Raw genomic sequence first — 20,173 nt, 5'->3', positions numbered from 1 at the left:
GAGCTATATGTGCCAGCAATATCGGCAGTTTTCATTCCAGGAATAGAAAACTGGGAGGCGGACTATCTAAGTCGAAACCAAATGATGCCGGGGGAGTGGTCACTACACCCGGAAGCCTTCCAATCTCTGGTCCACAGGTGGGGTCTTCCAGACATAGACCTCATGGCCTCCAGACACAACAGCAAGGTTCACAGGTTCTGCGCAAGGGTAAGAGATCCTTTAGCGGTGGCGGTGGACGTCATGACGATGTCATGGGAATTCAGGATGGGACACCTGTTTCCTCCGATCCCCATGCTTCCTCGCGTCCTCAGACGAGGACGGCAGGGCTCTCTGCCAGTAATTCTAGTAGCTCCCTTCTGGCCACGGCGTGTGTGGTTCGCAGAAATAATATCTATGGCGGAAGGTCCGGGATTCCGCCTTCCGTATCGAGACGACCTTCTTCTTCAAGGTCCATTCCATCACCAGAATTTACCTCCGCTCAATTTAACGGCATGGCTGTTGAAGCCAGCCTCTGGAGGGCTAGAGGTTTTTCTTCCAGTGTAATACAAACAATGATGCGAGCTAGGAAACCAGTTTCATCTCGCATCTATCACTGGATTTGGAAGGCCTACATTAGGTGGTGCGAAAATAGGACATGCCACTCGTCATTCTTTCGTCTCCCTCGCTTGTTAGCTTTCCTTCAGTATGGCCTAGAAGCAGGCCTTAGATTAGGCTCCCTAAAGGTTCAGGTTTAAGCTCTTTCAGTATTTTTTCATATGAAATTAGCTGATTTGCCAGATATTAGGACTTTTTTCCAGGGAGTTCTGCATATACAGCCTCCTTATGTCCCTCCTACGGCTCCATGGGATCTCAACTTGGTTCTGGACATGCTCAAGGGGCCTCCCTTCGAGCCATTGAGCAGGGCAGATTTAAAGTGGTTGACCTGGAAGGTCCTCTTTCTTCTGGCAATTGCTTCTGCTCGTAGAGTTTCTGAATTAGGAGCCCTGTCCTGTCGGGAACCTTATATGGTTTTCCACGAGGACAGAGTGGTGTTAAGAACCCTTCCTTCCTTTGTTCCAAAGGTAGTTTCGGTTTTTCATCTAAACTAGGAAATAGTAGTTCCGGTTTTCTCATCCACTTCTCATGCGAATCAGCAATCGATGGAAAAGTTAGATGTGGTTAGGGCTCTCCGCATTTATGTTAAAAGAACTTCCCAGATTAGACGGACTGACTCTCTGTTTGTCCTTTATGACGCTAATAAGAGAGGCTGGCCAGCCTCAAAACAATCCATCGCTAGATGGATTACGTCTACCATCAGGCATGCTTATATAAAGGCTAGCCGTCCTGTGGCGGAGAGACTTACAGCCCATTCCACCAGATCGGTAGGGGCTTCGTGGGCAGCAAGAAATGGAGCTTCTGCAGACCAGCTTTGCAGGGCAGCCACCTGGTTCTCTGTCCACACCTTTACAAAATTTTATCAGTTTAATGTTTTTGCATCAGCTGATGCAGATTTCGCTCGTAGTGCTTTACGAGCGGGATTTTCGGAGTAGTCCCACCCTTAGGGGGCTGCTTTAGAACGTCCCCATGGTAAGCAGTGTCCCCCAGACCGGATGAAAGAGAAAAGAGGATTTATGTACTTACGTTAAATCCGTTTCTCTGATTCCGTCTGGGGGACACTGCGATCCCTCCCTTCTGCTTTTCTTTGTGCTCTTGTTTGACTACCCTTTTTATCCTTGGGCTTGTTAAAACTAACTGGACAGGAAGAGGCAGGGGGATTGTAGAGGGGAGGGGTTTGTCAGCAGTACTAAAGTTAACTAGTTAGGTGCCAACTCCCAAGCTCCCCTCCACAACCCCATGGTAAGCAGTGTCCCCCAAACGGAATCAGAGAAACGGATTTAACGGAAGTACATAAATCCTCTTTTCTCTTTCATCCGGTCTGGGGGACACTGCTTACCATGGGGACAAATCAATAAGTAAATGGCTGACTTAACACACAGAAACCCGGCAAGAGGGGAGGTACCACCCTACAGAGATGAAGCAACTCCTCCACTGTCTACAGCCCCTTCACATAGTGGTTACCCAGCCTTGTAATAGACAATGGTGGGAGCTGTAATTGTCACAGCCCACTATCAGGCTTCCCTCCTGGCTGCCTGCATGTCCACTGTCGTCTGTCCTCTTCTGCTGGCACTCCCTTCTCAGCCGTAGCAGGGGAGATTGGAGCTGCATGCTGTGGCTTCTAGGGCAGTCCCCACTGTCCTGGTACAACATCTTTGTCTCCGTCCACTGTTTACTGCGACCGGGTGACCTTTGGCCGGAAGCCCAGTGTTGGAGAGCAGGCAGCATTGGGGGCTGTTGGTGCCCTCCCTGCTCTCAGGTGCAGTGTTCACTCAGTGAACACCGCTAGTGAAAATACATAAAATAAAAATCGCATCAAAAATTGAATAATCTAAAAAGTGCCCTACTCTTTTGGGCAATATAAAACAACTAGTTCTCCTCTGTCCGGGAGGCATAGAGGGGAGGGAGCAGGCCAGACAAGTTTGTTAGATTTAGTGCCTTACTCCCCACACAGCGCCCTCTATACCCCATGGTCTGCAGTGTTGTCCAAATGGTGCTAGAGAAATTTAGAGTTTACAAATTTTGAAATGTCTTTCCCAAACTGTGAAGCCATGTCAAAATTATCTTATTTATATCAATATCTGCAAGCCAAAATCTATGTCTCCCTAGGAATGTATTTAATTGTTTCTTATGTTATCCTTTCCTCCATAGTATCCACACTTCTTAAAGCGAAATGCTAATCGCTTACAGATCATGTTGCAGAGACGAAAGAGATACAAGAATCGAACTATCCTGGGTTACAAAAGTCTGGCTGTAGGGGTAATAAATATGGCAGAGGTGAGACAAGAACTTTGACAGATATTTATGCATATTGACCTACATTTATTGTTTAAATAGTGTGGAGTAAATAATCTTTGTGATGAGGCCTTGGATTTATGCTCAAGTAGTAAAGTTTTGTGTCTCCTTGTCAGCATACTGGGGACATCTGGAAACCTTTTGGGTTCCGCATCACTTAGGCAGACAAAGGGCAGAGTTTAGGCATATTATTTTTATCTTGCATCAAAAATAGATGCATTTACGTATCACACAAGGGTACATGCAATAAACAAACTGCAAAGTTCACCACACAAAGCACCTTACTAGCCAACCCTACACTATAGTCACAGAGTTCTCTTGAATTATGTTCCCGTTCCTATGGAGCACTGTCTCAGCCAGCGAGCCACATTGTTCACTCCTCTGCCAGCTAGACCAAATCCAATTACTGCTTTTGGCAGATACACAAAGTAACCAAGTCCACGGAAGCTTGGAATCCACACTCCGGCACTATACTGGTCCAGATAAACAGGAGTCCTAACTCGTTTTGTCCCAAAGTAGAACACACATCATAGGAATTTGTTTGCTCTCAGATAAGACTTCCTGCCAGATTGGGTACATGCTTATTGGACAGTAGCTGTTTGCTTCTACATCTTTCCAGAACTTTATGGATAAGGTATTACATCTGCAGCAGAATTATGCAGAGCTGTACCACATAAATAGGCTTTGGGTACTCCTTAAGTTCTTTTGTGCTGCTGGTCTTGCAGCCAATTTTAAAAAATGTGCTATAGGAAAACATTCTATTCTAAATTTACGTAACAATATAAGTTGTAACCATAAGGGCCGACATTCTTTTTACTACATGTTTTTTTCTCCATGAAGATTTAAAAGCAAATGTCCTGCTGTTTCTGAACTAAACTGCCGAATTGCCCAAATTGTTATCAGATATGATTTTTGCTACTATAACAAACATAAATTTGTTAATACCAATCAGAATTTTAAGTTCCAAGAGTAGACCTTTTACTCAGGACAAAAGAAGGGATTGTCTTATTTTCAGTTGTTTACCCCTTCCTCATTTCTGTTCATCTCAGGTCTTACAGTTTCCCAGTGAGAGCGGTCTCGTCTTGTCTCTTCATAGCCATGCCAAGGACGTTTCTTTTCCTGTTGCAGAGATAAACATCCACTCACTGTCCAGTCAACCAATTGATCATGAAGGACCAAAAGCCAAACTCTCTGGTATGATCACGTAATACCTATTTTGTTTTGATTTTTTTTTTTTATATAGAAATACATTACACAATAACTAGTAGGTCATCCTAAGAATATTTTGTTCCTACTCTTGTACAAGACTGTTATTGGGTGTTTACTGAACATGAGACCATCCCATTCATTCTTCTTTCTGTCCTAAAGTAGACTTAAATTCTTTCAGTCTAACAATCTTTGTAAGCAAGTGGAAATGCAATATTGGTAATTTTCAAACATGGAAAAATTGCCTAGGCACGGTGGCGTAGTGGTAGCACTTCTGCCTCACAGCGCTGGGGTCATGAATTCAATTCCCGACCATGGCCTTATCTGTGTGGAGTTTGTATGGTGTCCCTGTGTTTGCGTGGGTTTCCTCCAGGTGCTACGGTTTCCTCCCATACTCCAAAAACATACTAGTAGGTTAATTGGCTGCTATCAAAATTGACCCTAGTCTCTACCTGTCTGTCTGTATGTGTCTGTGTGTGAGTATGTGTCTATATTAGGGAATTTAGACTAAGCTCTAATGGGGCAGGGACAGATGTGAGTGAGTTCTCTGTACAGTGCTGCGGAATCAGTGGCGCTATATAAATACATGGTGATGATGATAGGCTCAACACAAATGCCACTTTTACTTGTTTTGGGATGTCATTCTCCTATAAATAATATATTTGAGCCTGTGTTTATCCATGCATAGGTTTACAATGAAGACTACACCTATTAATGGGGATTAGCTTATTCAGATGGCAGATGCTAGGCGGGTCAGTGCTTTCTATGCTGAATATTGGGTGGACGCAGTTATGTGCCTCATTTTGCATTCGCCCTATATTTCAAGAAGTGTTCTTTGTTTAGCGGCTACTTTTTGTGCATCCTCTTATATGGAATGTCATTTTCATTGCATTTACATTTTATACAGGAACGTTAAAATTTACAAATGTGATTCATGCAATAAACACAGCACAAAATGCTCATGAACAAGGTTTAAATGAGCAATATATTAAAAAATCTAAAAAATAAATTATTTAGTTGGGAGGTCCAGAAATGAGAGTAGACAGCACTTTGAATTGATTTTTTTTTACTTTTGCGGAAATGCACATTGTTATTTTGGACTGCAATCCTGCAAATAGTCATGTAAAATGTCTGCACAGTTGTACTGACAAATCTACATTTTCAGAAAAATATGCATTGCACCTTCTATTTTTTTCTGGTTTATAAATGTCAGCAAGTTACCGGCTAAATAAGGTTGTCCTTGTTTAATAGCATTGAATTTTGTGGCATCAACTCTTGTGTGTGAGCAGGGTAGTTGAGAGTGCTTGTCCATAAAGCGCCCTAGTTGTATGGTTTGTGCCTCAGTCAGCATAGCCATACTCACAAAAAATGTTCAAAATGGTGTATAAAAGAGACCTCTAATTTGCTACAGCGTAAATGCACACTTCACAATAAACATTGTAAGCAACTGAGGTAGCTGAGTCTGGTCAGACAGAGGGCACACAGCACAGACAGCCACACTGACTAGACACTGAGGTATACATTGCTGACAGCCAATCTATTCAGATTCTGAGAGACACACCCCACAGCATCACTGGTCAGGCAAAAGACCCCAATAAACTAAACAGAATATCAGTGGGACATAAAGGCACACTCAACAGCCCACTGGTTGGGTTTACACTAATCAGGCAATGAATTTACCTATGTCACCCATAACAAAAAGTGTAGTTCTCTGTTCCCCCACCTAATTTCATCCAGAATAGTTTATGGCTTAATGAAATAACTAATACGCTCAGGTTAGTTCACTTTTCAAAATTAGTGGGCACTAAATATTAGAGAACACTATTATTTCTCATTCATTTGGGGGACACTGCTTACCATGGGGGTATAGAGGGCACTGTGCTGGGAGTAAGACACTAATAAACGAACAACTTATCTGGCCTGCTCCCATCACTCTTATGCCCCCTGTATGGAGACCCTTCAGTGTTGTATTTATTGAGTAGGGCACTTTTCTTAGTGTTTGCTTTATTATATAAATATAATATATATATATATACATATATTGACATAGGTATACTTCTGGTGATGCATACACAAGCAATTTCTTCCTGAATAAACCGTGCTTTTATTGTTCAACCACAATAAAGCAGCATACACTTCGGTTAGGATGATACCAGGCAACCTAACACTGACTAGACCTGGTCCTTCTGTGTGACTGCTGCTATCTGGCATTGGTCGTCCTGCACTTCTGCAGGGAATTGACCCTGTCTGCACAGTTACATCAATCCATATTTGTTACATCTACCTTGGAGGGAACCCCAGTTCCTGTCGATATTACAGCTCTCTTTACTAAATCTGTCAGCATGAAATGGAGAATGTTGGCCAGTAACCTAGTCTTTCAACCAAATGTTCACCAGATTTTTTGGGTTCAACATCTTTGTTTCAAAAGCCATCAGCTTTTGGCTGAAAAGTTTTGCGTGCAGCAATGTCTGAACTTACCCACCCCTAGGTGCAGTTTTTTAAAGTTCCAATGGTAAGCAGTGTCTGCCAAATTGAATGAATGAGAAAATAGGAGTTTTGTACTCACTGTAAAATCCATTTCTCTGAATCCATTTGGCAGACACTGCGCTCCCACCACCTTTATGTTCTGTTGTATTCAGTAGTGTGGTTTTTGTTTGTTACTCTCTGCTTATTTTTAGTGCTTTGTTAGTTAAAAAACGGAAGAGTCTCCATAGAGGGGAGGGAGCAGGCCAGTTGTTAGTTTATTATTGCCTATACCCCATGCAACCTCTATACCCCATGGTAAGCAGTGTCCCCCAAATGGATTCAATCCTAGCCGATATGAGTAATTTTGGCATATGTCTCCCCATTTGAATAGAGGGCTTGCCTGAGCTTAGATTGCATAGGGAAGCTCATTTCTTTTTTATACTTACATAGTACACTTGGCACTTTGTAAAAAAAATATTGACTTAAAAGGTTTTCTTTAAAATATTATCTTTCTCTTTCATCCAGTCTGGGGGACACTGCTTACCATGGGTTGTGGAGGGAGCTTGGGGAGTTGGCACCTAACTAGTTAACTTTTAGTACTGCCGACAGACCCCTCCCCTCTACAATCCCCCTGCCTCTTCCTCTTTCTGTCAGTGTTTTTAGGTGGCCATGGAGTTGGGCAGTGTTTTAGTACTGTAGGTAATTTTTAACTTTTATTTTATTCTTTTAACTTTTTTTTACAGGTGGCAGAGCTGGAGTGTGTTCTAATATAGAGAACACACTCACAGCAGGGCAGCGCAGGCACTTCCCTGTCAGATGAGAGCCACCGGCTCTCACCGACAGGGACAGGTGGAGTTTGAAGAAATTGGTGCCTGAATTAGGAGTGACAAGCGGTCTCATGGACCGCTGTCACTCCTGGAGCCTCCCCGATAACCGGCGCTGCCACTGCAGGCATAGAGCGCCGGTTATCGGATACTGCATTGACGGCGGCAATCTTGGATTTGGAGGAGAAGGGGGCTATACCAGGATCCCCCCTCATACACAGGAGGGAGCATCTGGTATTATCCGCTGCGGAGACCTCCCCTGGAGGTCTCCACTACTCTGCCACATAATACTTTTAATTTTTTATTCAGACACAGAATCGCTGCAGAGGCAGCATTACTGAAGGGGGGGAGCTAACACATAGAGCTCCCCCTCGTTCCAGAGAGAGAGATGGTTTATCCCAGTTTTCTGGCGCCAAGGAGAAGCCCGGGAAGAGAGAACAGATCTGAGGGAGCAGGCACCAGGATACTGCTGTTGGACTTCTCCCCTGTTTGGCCTATGGGCTAAGTATCTGATTTATTTAAACACATATTCTGTATTGCTGTGTACAAGTGGGCTAGTAGGAGTTATATTATAGTTCTCCTACTTGCTTAAGTATTATTTCGTGTTTAAAATTTTACAAGTACAACTTTTATATCTAGGTTAGTTGATTACTTGTAGTTTACACTTTTCTCTCCACACATTTATATCTCTCTCTCTACTCAGCTAAATTTAACAATTTAAGTCTGTGTGTTTGGTGTGCCTTCCTTTATTAAGAAATGTCAGATAAGGGAAAGGGCCCTATTGCAAAATATTTTACATGTTCTAAATATAATGTAAAATTACCCTGTGGGCAGAAGGACCCGTTGGCGCTCTGCTCTGTATGCGAGGCAGGGGTCCCCCCTGCGCAAGCCCAGCATATTTCAGCCACACTGACGGAGGAACCGGCCTGGGTGACCTCCCTGTCACAGATGGTTTTTCAATTTTCTAATCAATTGCCATCTACTGTGGCTACTTCGGTGGCTAATAATACTAGTACTCAGTTGGGCCTCCCTGTTACCACAGGTTCTATTGGAACGTCTATACCAGGACCTTCCTCTTCTCATACAGACTAAGCCCCTGTTCCCACAGAACCGGCATGGTCTGCAGCATTTATAAAGGGTTTGGATAAACTAAACCAGTTACTTGAATCCCCAAACATTCTGCCTGCTAAAAGAAGGAGGCCTAGATCTGATAATACCCTTATGGTCCTTTCAGACTCTGAGGGGTTTTCAGAGGAGGAAGGGGAAATCAATTCTGATCCTGACCAGGTTCAACCTTTGGAACAGGAAGAAAGGTCTAAAATCCAATTTATTAATGATTTGGCTTTAGCAGTGAGACAAGCGTTGGACCTCCCAGAACCGGAGGATACTACTCCTAGAGACAGAAGTCTATTTAAGAAGGCCAAAAGAAAGGCTATCCGTTTTCCCCCTTCCGTAGAGCTTAAGGATATTGTAGAAGGAGCCTGGAAACAGCCTGATAAGAGGTTCTCTGTTCCCAAAAGGTTCTCTTCCCTGTATCCATTGCAGGAGGAAGATGTGGTTCGCTGGGAGAGTATTCCAAAAGTGGATATTCCAGTAGCCCGATTGGCCAAGCACACTTTACTTCCAGCTCCAGGTTCTGCATCTATGCAGGATGTCAATGACCGCAGAGTGAAATTCCAGCTAAAATCTATATTTGCTGCTGCGGGTTCTTCCTTTAGGCCCACATTTGCTTCAGCTTGGGTGGCTAGAGCCATGGAAGCATGAGCAGACCAGCTGGCAGAGGCCTTGCAGGACTCTGATTTACTTCCCCTGGCTTTGCATTTGAAGGAGGCATCGGAGTACCTTTATGAGGCGGCCCAGAACTCAGCGGCTGTATCCTCTTCTATTCAGGCTGCATCTATTTCAGCAAGAAGAACGTTATGGCTGAAATACTGGGAAGGAGATGCGGAATCAAAAAAGTCAGTGGAAACCATTCCTTTTTCAGCAGCAGTTTTGTTCGGCCCGGAATTGGATACCCTGATCTCACAGGCAACGGGGGGCAAAAGCACTTCCTTGCCGGTATTCCCTAGCAGGAGCCGAAACCCTCAGGTCAGCTCCTTTCGTCAGCCCTTTCGGGGGACCTCCTTACCTAGAGGACAATCCTTTAGAGGCAGACAGCCAAATTCTCGAGGCTCCTCTGCCAGGGGGAGATCCTCGTTTGCAGCTAGGCGCCAGGCCTCCAAGACCCAGGAGAAGCCTGCGTCCTGACGACCACTCTGTTCCGGAGGGGGCACCAGTGGGGGGACTTCTGTCTTTGTTTCAGGAACAGTGGGCAGCGTCCTCCCAAGATCCTTGGATTCGGGGTATTATATCAGAGGGGTACAGGATAGACCTGCTGGGCCCGGTCCGACATCGTTTCTTTCTAACTCCGCTACCCCGAGATCCATCAAGAAGGCAGGCAATACAGGATTGTGTCGCCTCTCTTCTTTCTCAAAGAGTTATCTGCAGGGTCCCAGATTACCAGAAAGGACAGGGGTTTTATTCAAACCTGTTTCTGGTCAAGAAGCCGGACGGCTCCTTTCGTCCCATCCTAAACTTAAAGGGTCTCAATGTGCACTTAAGGGTTGACGAATTTCGGATGGAATCCCTAAGGTTGGTGATAAACGGCTTAGAGAAGGATCAGTTTATGGCGTCTATAGACATAAAAGACGCATACCTCCACATTCCCATTTGGATCCACCATCAATCTCTCCTAAGATTCTCGGTGGGATCCTTCCTCTATCAGTTTCGGGCCCTCCCCTTCGGCCTCTCAACAGCACCGAGGGTTTTCACAAAGATCATGTCAGTTATGGCAGCATGTCTTCACCTTCAGGGAGTTCAGGTCGTGCCTTATTTGGACGACCTGCTCATCAAATCCTCCACAGAGATTTGCTTACGTCATCACTTATCCCTCACCTTGGCGGTTCTCGAGGGCCATGGATGGCTAATAAATTTAAAGAAATCCCAGATGGTTCCGTGTCAATGTATGGTTTTCCTAGGGCTTATTATGGACACCAGCCAGCAAAGGGTGTTCCTACCTGTCGAGAAGATCAGTTCAATTCAAAGTATAACAACTCAGGTCTTGTCTTCTCCCAACCCCTCAATGCACTTGTGCATGCGGCTGCTGGGAAAGATGGTGGCCTCCTTCGAGACCATCCCCTTCGGTCGAGCCCATTCTCGTTGTTTTCAGTGGGATCTATTGACGAAATGGTCAGGATCCCACCTACGTTTGGATCTCCAGAGGATCTCTCTATCTCCAAGGGCGAGAGAATCGCTTCAGTGGTGGCTGATTCAGGATCACATGACAGTGGGCAGGTCCTTCGCTCCATGGCCATGGATCATAGCCACGACGGACGCCAGCCTGAAAGGTTGGGGGACGGTAATTCTGCACCTCCGGCTCCAGGGACTTTGGTCGGTTCAGGAATCAGCCCTATCAATAAACGTGCTGGAGTTCAAGGCTATTCTTTTGGCCCTCCGGGGGGCCAAGTCCCTCCTTCAGGGCCACCCTGTCAGAGTGTCAGAGCTCAGTCCGACAATGCCACGGCCGTTGCATATGTCAACAGGCAAGGAGGAACCAGGAGTGCAGCGGCAATGAATATTGCAGCTCAAATTTTGGTTTGGGCAGAATAATTTGTTCCAGCAATATCGGCAGTATTCATTCCAGGAATAAAGAATTGGGAGGCCGACTACCTAAGTCGACACCAGATGACGCCGGGGGAGTGGTCACTCCATCTGGAAGTTTTCCAGTCTCTAGTTCAGAGGTGGGGTCTTCCGGACATAGATCTCATGGCCTCCAGACACAACAGAAAGGTTCACAGGTTTTGCGCAAGGGCAAGAGACCCCTTAGCGGTGGCAGTGGACGTTATGACAATGTCATGGGTGTTCAGGTTGGGATACCTGTTTCCTCCGATTCCCATGCTTCCTCGCGTACTCAGACGAGTAAGGCAGGGCGGTCTGCCAGTAATTCTAATAGCTCCCTCATGGCCGCACCGAGTCTGGTACGCGGACATAATCTCTATGGCGGAAGGACAAGGTTTTCGTATTTCATCTCGAGACGACCTTCTTCTGCAAGGTCCCTTCCGTCACCAGAATTTACCTCAGCTCAGTTTAACGGCATGGCTGTTGAAGCCAGCCTCAAGAGGGCTAGAGGTTTTTTCTCCAGTGTAGTGAATACTATGATGCGAGCCAGAAAGCCAGTTTCAGCTCGCATCTATCACTGGATTTGGAGAGCCTACACCAGAGGGTGCGAAAATAAGACATGTCACTCGTCCTCTTTTCGCCTCCCTCGCTTGTTGGCTTTCCTTCAGGATGGCCTGGAAGCAGGGCTTCGGTTAGGTTCTTTAAAAGTTCAGGTTTCGGCTCTGTCAGTAATTTTTCACCTGAAATTAGCGGATTTACCAGATATTAGGACTTTCCTCCAGGGAGTCTTGCATATTTAGCCTCCCTATGTTCTGCCCACAGCACCATGGGATCTCAACCTGGTACTGGATATGCTTAAGGGGCCTCCTTTTGATCCATTACTTGTGGCAGATTTGAAGTGGTTGACCTGGAAGGTCCTCTTCCTTTTGGCTATTGCATCTGCACGTAGGGTTTCGGAATTAGGAGCTCTGTCTTGTCGGGAACCGTATCTGGTTTTCCACGAGGACAGAGCGGTGTTAAGAACCCTCCCTTCCTTCGTTCCAAAAGTAGTTTCGGCTTTCCATCTGAACCAGGAAATTGTAGTTCCGGTCTTCTCATCTACTTCCCATTTGGATCAACAGTCTATGGAAAAGTTAGATGTGGTTAGGGCTCTCCGTATTTATGTCAAGAGAACTTCTCAGATTAGACGTGCCGATTCTCTGTTTGTTCTTTATGATGCTAGTAAGAGAGGCTGGCCAGCCTCAAAACAGTCCATTGCAAGATGGATTACGGCAACCATTAAGCAAGCTTACATAAAGGCTAACCGTCCTGTGCCGGAGAGACTTACGGCCCATTCCACCAGATCGGTAGGGTGTCGTGGGCAGCGAGAAATGGGGCTTCTGCAGACCAGCTTTGCAGGGTAGCCACCTTGTCCTCTGTCCACACCTTTACAAAATTTTACCAGTTTAATGTATTTGCATCTGCGGATGCAAATTTCGCTCGTAATGCTTTACGAGCGGGATTTTCAGAGTAGCCCCACCCTTAGGGGGCTGCTTTAGAACGTCCCCATGGTAAGCAGTGTCCCCCAGACTGGATGAAAGAGAAAAGAGGATTTATGTACTTACGATAAATCCGTTTCTCTGATTCCGTCTGGGGGACACTGCGATCCCTCCCTTCTGCTTTTCTTCTGTGTGCTTTTGGTTGATTGGCCTTTTCTCCTTGGGGCTTTTTAATTAACTGACAGGAAGAGGCAGGGGGATTGTAGAGGGGAGGGGTCTGTCGGCAGTACTAAAAGTTAACTAGTTAGGTGCCAACTAACCAAGCTCCCTCCACAACCCATGGTAAGCAGTGTCCCCCAGACGGAATCAGAGAAACGGATTTAACGTAAGTACATAAATCCTCATTTTGTTAATGTATATATATTTTAATTATGTAAATAAAGCAAGTAATGACTGTATTGCCTAATATTAGATTGTTGTGTTTTTGTGTTCTGAAGTGGCACAGGTGCATAAATACACCATACCCCTATATCCCTCTATCCAAAGAATAATATACTGCGGATGTTTTTTTTAGTTTTTTTTAGTTGTGTTATAATACCTTGTGGACCAAGCATTTATATAAAAAATCCTTATTTTGACCCCCCCCCCGTTCCGTTCGCCATAGTTCTCTATGCTAATTGCTTGGATAATGAATGAAACTTAAAACTGAATTAAGTTCCTGTAGGGCATCTTTGATGTAGGTTAAGAGCATGTCCAGGACAGACAATAGACCAGTCTTAAGTTTGAAGAGCAAAATTAGTTGCGTACTCTCTCCAGGCTTAACAGGGGCAGAGGGACACGTTTCTCTTTTTTTATTTATTTTTTATTTGCTTTGTTCTTTATCGTGCATACATAAAACGGCAAAAATCCCTGCTGACAACTTCTAAATATAGACAATAAAAACATTGATATTTCTTTAAGTAGTGATCAGATTTTGGTTTTAAGTCATATGTTTATTTTTGTCCTAAGACCGTTCCCCAGATATTGAAAATTATTCAGAAGATGAAGATGAAAGTTTCTCTTCAGAGCAGGAGGGAAGTGATGACCCATTACATGGACAGGTGAGAAATCTGTATATTAAATCATTGTTGGTTACAAAGTGCAACATAAGTTTTGTGTCTCACTATGTGCCTCAATTTGCGCAGATGCACTTACACTTTCGCCAAAGAGCATGAGTTTGCAGATCAAGGTGGCTGCAAAATAATGGAGTAGGCACATTGGTGTACCTAATTTTGTGGTGCTGTGCAGAAACAATTTCATTGATAGTGTTAATGAAAATATGCAACTATAAATGCACAATTCCACTATTATTTTAAATTACTATTTTCTGATTTATACAATCTTTCTCTGTATTCTTTGTTTTTCTATTTTTTTTATTTAATCGGCCATAATTTTCTACAAATAGAAGATATTAACATGCATCATGGTAATGAGGAAAATAAGCAAAACAAACTATACAGAAACAAACTTAAAACACACTGATTTCCAACTAGTGTGTCAAGACAAATGCATGTGTGTCATGCTAGCTAGCAGGGCCGCCATCAGGAGGGTACTGTTGTATGGGACCCAGGCTCACCAGTGGGCCCGCTGGCCACCGAAGAGCTGTCCACCGCTGCTGTGCCCTCCCCGGCATCCCTGCTGCTGCTGCTGCTGTGAGCCTGGCAGTGACAGACAGCTGTCACACTCGATCTTTCATCTCAGATCCATTTTAACAGCTGCCTATCACTGCCAGGCTTACAGCAGCAGCAGCAGGGATGCCAGCGAGGACACAGCAGCAATTGGACCTGCAGGGGAAAGTTAGCTCCACCCATTTGAACATGTGTGATCCTCTTACTGTCAGTTGATGGTGTGAAAAAGCAAATACTGTGCATAGAAAACCCTTGTCCACCACACAAAGCCCTAAAGCTCATTACATAAATTCCAATGCCCCCATATACAGTTCTATGCCCCACATAATAACCTCATGACCACAACAGCCCTAACATGCCCAGTATAATCCTCTGTGGGATTTAGACATCTGGACATTTTAAAGGAATTCTGGTAAATATGTGTACAATCCTGTCTGGAGAATTTCAGGTGGTGTCTCCCACTGAAGCTGGACTCTGGATTTTAGTAAGTCAGATTGCATGTTTAGTAGGTTGTACCAGAACTTTATGCTGGCACGATTAGAGCCTCTTGTTACTTTGGCAAAATAGAGCGGAGGGACGGGCCTTATTGGTGTAGTAGACAACCAGTGTCTTAGTTGAAGGTATTTGTAGAAATCGCATCTAGGCAGTTGATGGCGGTCACATAAATGAGCAAAGGAAAGGAGAACTCCTGATTCAAACAAGTGACCTAGGGATAGAATCCCTCTGAAAAACCACTGGGAGAGGTTTAAATCTGGAATCTGTTTGGCTAATGCCTGCAACAATTCATGAGCAGTGGGATGGGGAAATTCGTCGATGCCACTACATATCTGGTCCCACACCGTCAAAGCATACCTAGTTAGAGCAGACAGGTTGTGAACTGGAGGCCTCCAGTCACCAGGGACCTAGAGTAGATCAGCTAAGAGGAAGTCTGAATTGCATGCTGTTTCTAAATCCACCCAAGGCTTCCGACCCGGTGGAAGGGTCCAGTCATGTATCTGGGACAACAGACACAAGTCGTGTTATTTCCACAGGTTAGGAAGGACAGGCACTCGCTGTATTTTCCCCAAGGTCATAAGCTGCAAAGCCATACGTGGGTGTTTCTTCTTTCACAAATACAACTTCATGACAGCTATCAATTTAGTCATTAGCCTTGCTGGGAGCATGCGGAATAAATACTTCAGCTTTAGGAGGAGCATCATTTTGAACGCAGGTATTCTACCTAACCAGGAGACCTCGTAGCACATCCAGGAGGTTGTCAAAGTTGAAAGCTGTTACAAGAGTTATCAATAACAGTATCCAAATGTGGTGTAATTTGAATACCTAAGTAGGGGAGATCCGAGGATTTCCACTTGTAGGCGAACTTGTCTTTCAAGCTTTTCAATCTCTCATTGAGAATATTAATGGGAAGAACCTCCGTTTTGGATGTGTTGAGTGTATAAAGGAAGGTCATACTAAACAAAGACAAGATTCTATGGCTACTTGGCACCAAGGTCTCCGGGTTAGTAATCCACCAACACATTCCCTTGAAAGCCTCACCCGAGCGGCAAGTGGTTTTATTTTAGTCTCCCTTTACAAGGCAGCGCCGCTTTAAATTTAAGCGCTGAAGACGCTGAACTCGCCGGAGTTGAAGAATCCGGAGGTTCATACATTTACCCCCTGGTCTGGATGTATCAGCTTAGGAATAATAGAAGAAAGTCTATTGGCGATAAGTTTTGCAAAGATTACGTGTGAATTTAAAAAGGCAATTGGCTGATAATTTTTGCAATCTGTAGGGTCCTTGCCCTGCTTGGGAATAACTATTATGTGAGATTCTAGCATTTTGGATGCGAAGCTCCCCTACAAGGTTCCTGCACTGTACAGATGCTCTAATATGGGTAACAATTCCTCCTGGAAGGTGACAAAAAAGTTATTTCTCTGTCTTCCTTTTGGGGACACCGGGGACATTGGGGTATAGAGTAGGGACAGAGCGAACTGGCACCTTAAACTTCTGTTTAGCAGCCCTAGCTCCTTCCCCTCTATACCCCACCTCCTGTCCATCCTCAGTTTAGTTTAAGTGCCTGGCGAAAGGGCTGTGTCTGGGCTGCTCAGCAGCCCTCTTCTGTTACTTTTATTATTTTATGGCAGGAATCTGCTGTATGCAGCACGAGGCAAGCGCTGTATGGAGGGGGGGGGGATCCTAGGTGCTGTGAGAGGTGCCTCTGTTACCAGCCTCCCTCTCCCAACGTTTTCATACCTTCCTAGGAGCCGGGCACAGTCGCCGCAGGCTGTGTCCGTCCTCCTGATCTGACTGTCAGATAGACTGCAGACACTGCGTGAGGAGGGGTGGCAGAAGGTAAGTGAAACCCTCTCCCAGCACAATGCTGAGAGAGAAGGTTAGAAAATCACAGTTTGTCCCTGAGCAGGCTGCTTCTTACTAGAAGAAGTCATTTTATGAAAAAAAAAAAAAGATTCTGTTTTTAGCTCAGGAGACAGGGTCAGACAAGGGTCACTAACATAGTGAGCCCTGCTAGGCACTGGATTGGTTGAGGGTGTTGTCCTGTTGAATGTTACCAATTCACTACTGGGCCCTGGGGGAGTGATGTTTCTTCTATTACACTTCCTCCATGGTGGTCTCTCTTTATTTGTGTGCAGACACCAGAATAAACAGCCATTTTATAGCTCCAGCTTCTACCCTTTTCTGTCCTGAGTCCTGGTAGAAAGGATTGGGGATTGTTATTTTCAAAAGTGTATTATTTTTACTCTGTGGGGCTTTATTGGCTGTATTGCAGGCTCACTTTCTGTTCAGTTTTGTGGGCTGCTTGTTATTTATATTGTGTTTTGTTACACTGTTTATTACACTGTTTTGTTTGTGTTTTGTCCCATCTATTAACATGTCAGAAGGGGAAAAACCATGCGTGGTAAAGCTGGTGTTACATCAATGTTGAGTTTCACCTGGGCTGTCTGTCACGTTAAGTTACCATCAGGTCAGTCAGGTGCGCAGGCTCTGTGCGCAGCCTGCTGGCTTTCAAAGAGCATACAGTGTAAAACAGCAGCTGCTGCTTTACATACGGCAACACATGCCTGGGTTTGGTCTCTCTCCAATACAGTGGCTGACCTTGCTCAGTTGGTGCTGTCACAGGCTGTGGTCGCTACATCTTCTGATTCTGCTTGCACTGTAGCAACGCAACTGGCATGGGTTCTAGTTTGCTAAGTCAAGGTTTGACTGTTTCTCCCTGGCGGAGCCTGTACAGCCTGCTTGGGTACAGGGAATTGCATCCTCTGTACAGGGTTTGGTTTAGGTTTCTTCCTTTTTAGAGAGGATGTTACAATCTGCGGCACCGTCTTCCTCACATAAGCGTAGGAGGATGGGGCCACAACTTCAGGAAAATAAGCCAGATTTTGACTGTAGTTCCCAGAATGAAGGTAATTTAGCGGTGAATTGTGACATGGATGCTCCTTCCGTTGTGGAGGAGATTCATTCGGTTCGCCAGAGTGTGGAGGAATTAATACAAGCTGTGTGTCAGGTACTTCACTTTCCTAAGTAAGAGGTTCCTCATGTTGCACAGGCTCCTCTTTCTGCACGGGGAAAAAAAAAATTCTTTCTTTTTCCTGGCTTTTACCCTATTGGAAGATATGTTGTCAGAGCCTTGGACTTCCCCACATAGCAAGTTCCAAGTATTTCGGTGACTGCAGTCGGTTTATCCTTTTCTTCCTGAAGTTTTTGCTAAATAATAAATGCTTCCACGTGTGGATGCTGCATTTACAAGGTTAGCCAAGGTAACTACTATTCCCTTTCCTAACATAGCCACTCTTAAGGATGGTACAGACCATTAGGTTAAGGCCGTCCTTAAGTTCATTTTTGTGGCAGCATGTGCCTCTTTCAGGCCTGCTTTGGCAACTGCGTGGGTTACCAAAGCAGTAGAACGCTAGTCAAAACACCATTTTCAAGGTTTGTTGGCAGGCAGGCCTTCTTCTGAACTGCTTCCATTAGTGGAGCAAATTCAGAGGGCGATAGATTATTTACGAGAGGCAGCTACATACACGGGACTGATTGGTGCACATATTTCTGCCTCTGCAGTTTCAGCTCGTCATATTCTCTGCCTTAAGTCCTGGAAGGCTGATGGGGAGTCTGAAAAGGTTCTTGAGACCATACCGTTTTCTGGGGGTCTTTTGTTTGGACCTCAGCTTGACTCCATTATCAGTCAAGCTACAGGTGGAAAGGGCACTTTTCTCCCAGTTAATGCTCCCAAACAAACATTATTAAAATTCCAGTCCTTTCAGTCCTCAGGAAGGTTTCAGGGTTAATATTCCTTAGGCCAATCTTCTACAGGCCAGTCATCCGCCCCTAGGGGTGGTATGCTGCGTGGGCACCAGGCCTAGTCGGCTTGACGTCCAGTAGCGAAACCTGCATACAAGCAGTCCGCATGACAGACATTTTGCTCCTCCGCTGTCGCCAGTGGTATGAGCTCGTCTTTTCTTGTTCAGGGATCAGTGGTTGCAGTCTACCACCGATGTCTGGGCTTGGGTGTAGTGGATTGAGGATACAAGATCGATCTGCTCGGTCTTTCTCCCAGACAGTTCTTTGCCATAGGGCTTCCCACTTGTCCACGAAAGCGACTGGTTTTACGAGAAACGATTCTATCCCTCCTTTATTCCGGAGTGATGATTCCGGTGCCAGATTCTCAAAGAGGTTTGGGTTTTTATTACAACCTTTTTCTCGTACTAAAACTAAAGGGCTTATTCAGACCAATTCGGACTCTGAAAATCTTTCAACACCCATGTCACAGTGCCCAGGTTTAAGATCGAGTCTTTGAGCTCGGTCATTCACGGCATGGAACAAGGAAAATTCATGGGGGTTCTAGACATCAAAAATGCCTATCTTCATGTACCTATCTAGAGGGATCATCAGTCCCTTTTGAGGTTTGCAGTTCGGTCACAGCACTAACAATTTCAGGCTCTTCCCTTTGGTCTGGCCACGACCCCATGTATCTTCACAGAGATCATGTCGGTCGTGGCTGCTCTGCTAAAGTCCAAGAGGATTACAATCATCCTTTGTCTGGACGATCATATTTTAATGACAGAGTCTTTAAAGGTGCTTTAGGCGACATATCCAAGTAGTAATCCAGACTCTACAGTTTCACGGTTGGATTCTCAACTTCAAAAAGTCCAAGTTGCTCCCATCTCAGCAAATGATCTTTTTGAGTATTTTTAGTTTACATCCGTCAAAACGGGTGTTCTTACCAACCAAGACAGGATTCTAGCCTTGTAGAACAGGGTAAGATCTTGGTTGACGACAAGGTAGCCTTCGGTACATTTCGCCATGAGCATTTTTGGCAACATGGTATCGACTTTCTAGCCGGTCCAGTTTGCTCAGTTTCATGCACGGCAGTCCCAGTTGGATCTTCTGTTGCAATGCAACAAATACCATCTGAATCTGACTGCCCAGGTATTTCACCTGTTTCCGCAGACCAGTTAGTTGCTTCTTTGGTGGTTACATAAACAGATTCTCACCAGGGGACGCATCAATTTAAAATTGGACTTTAATCACAAAGGATGCCAGCCTTCGAGATTAGAGGTCTTCTGTCTTCATGCTCGGTTTTAGGGTTTTTGTACTCAAAAGGAATCCAAGCTTCCAATCAATGTCTTTGAACTGTGAGCAGTCTTCATGCTCTTATAAGCGCACAACACTTGCTGCAGGGAAGGCCAGTGAAGATTCAGTCAGACTATGCCACGTCAGTGGCATACCTCAATCATCAGAGCGGTACCAAAAGTCCCTTGGCCATGCGGAAATTGTCCCTTCATCCTAAGGTGTTTCGTCAGTTGGTGGAATAGTGGGGTCACCCGAATATCGACATGGTGGCATCTCTGATAAACCACAAGGTTCTCCTCTTCTGCTCCCTTTTGTCATCTACGTTTGCAATGCCTGTGTCACGGCTTAGGATATTTTTGGAGCACAGATTGTAATAGGCAACTCACGGAACAGCTCAATGTGCAGATAAAGTTCAAG

At 45.0% G+C, this 20,173-nt stretch overlaps 1 protein-coding gene across 3 annotated transcripts in view; it reads left to right on the top strand.

Moving 5' to 3' along the window:
- PACS1 (phosphofurin acidic cluster sorting protein 1) overlaps positions 1-20,173 on the top strand; it is a 112,294-nt gene that overhangs the window by 10,169 nt on the left and 81,952 nt on the right. For all 3 annotated transcript variants that reach the window (XM_075188745.1, XM_075188744.1, XM_075188746.1), the window contains exons 4-6: positions 2,746-2,871; positions 3,939-4,083; positions 13,529-13,620. In XM_075188745.1, the coding sequence (XP_075044846.1) occupies positions 2,746-2,871; positions 3,939-4,083; positions 13,529-13,620 (363 nt within the window). The remainder of the gene's footprint in view (positions 1-2,745; positions 2,872-3,938; positions 4,084-13,528; positions 13,621-20,173) is intronic.

This window comes from Mixophyes fleayi, chromosome 10 (assembly GCF_038048845.1).
Source record: "Mixophyes fleayi isolate aMixFle1 chromosome 10, aMixFle1.hap1, whole genome shotgun sequence".
In the NCBI taxonomy this organism is placed as follows: Eukaryota; Metazoa; Chordata; class Amphibia; order Anura; family Limnodynastidae; genus Mixophyes; species Mixophyes fleayi.
The sequence above is the reverse complement of the archived record's forward strand: the minus strand, read 5'-3'. Positions and strand labels throughout refer to the sequence as shown.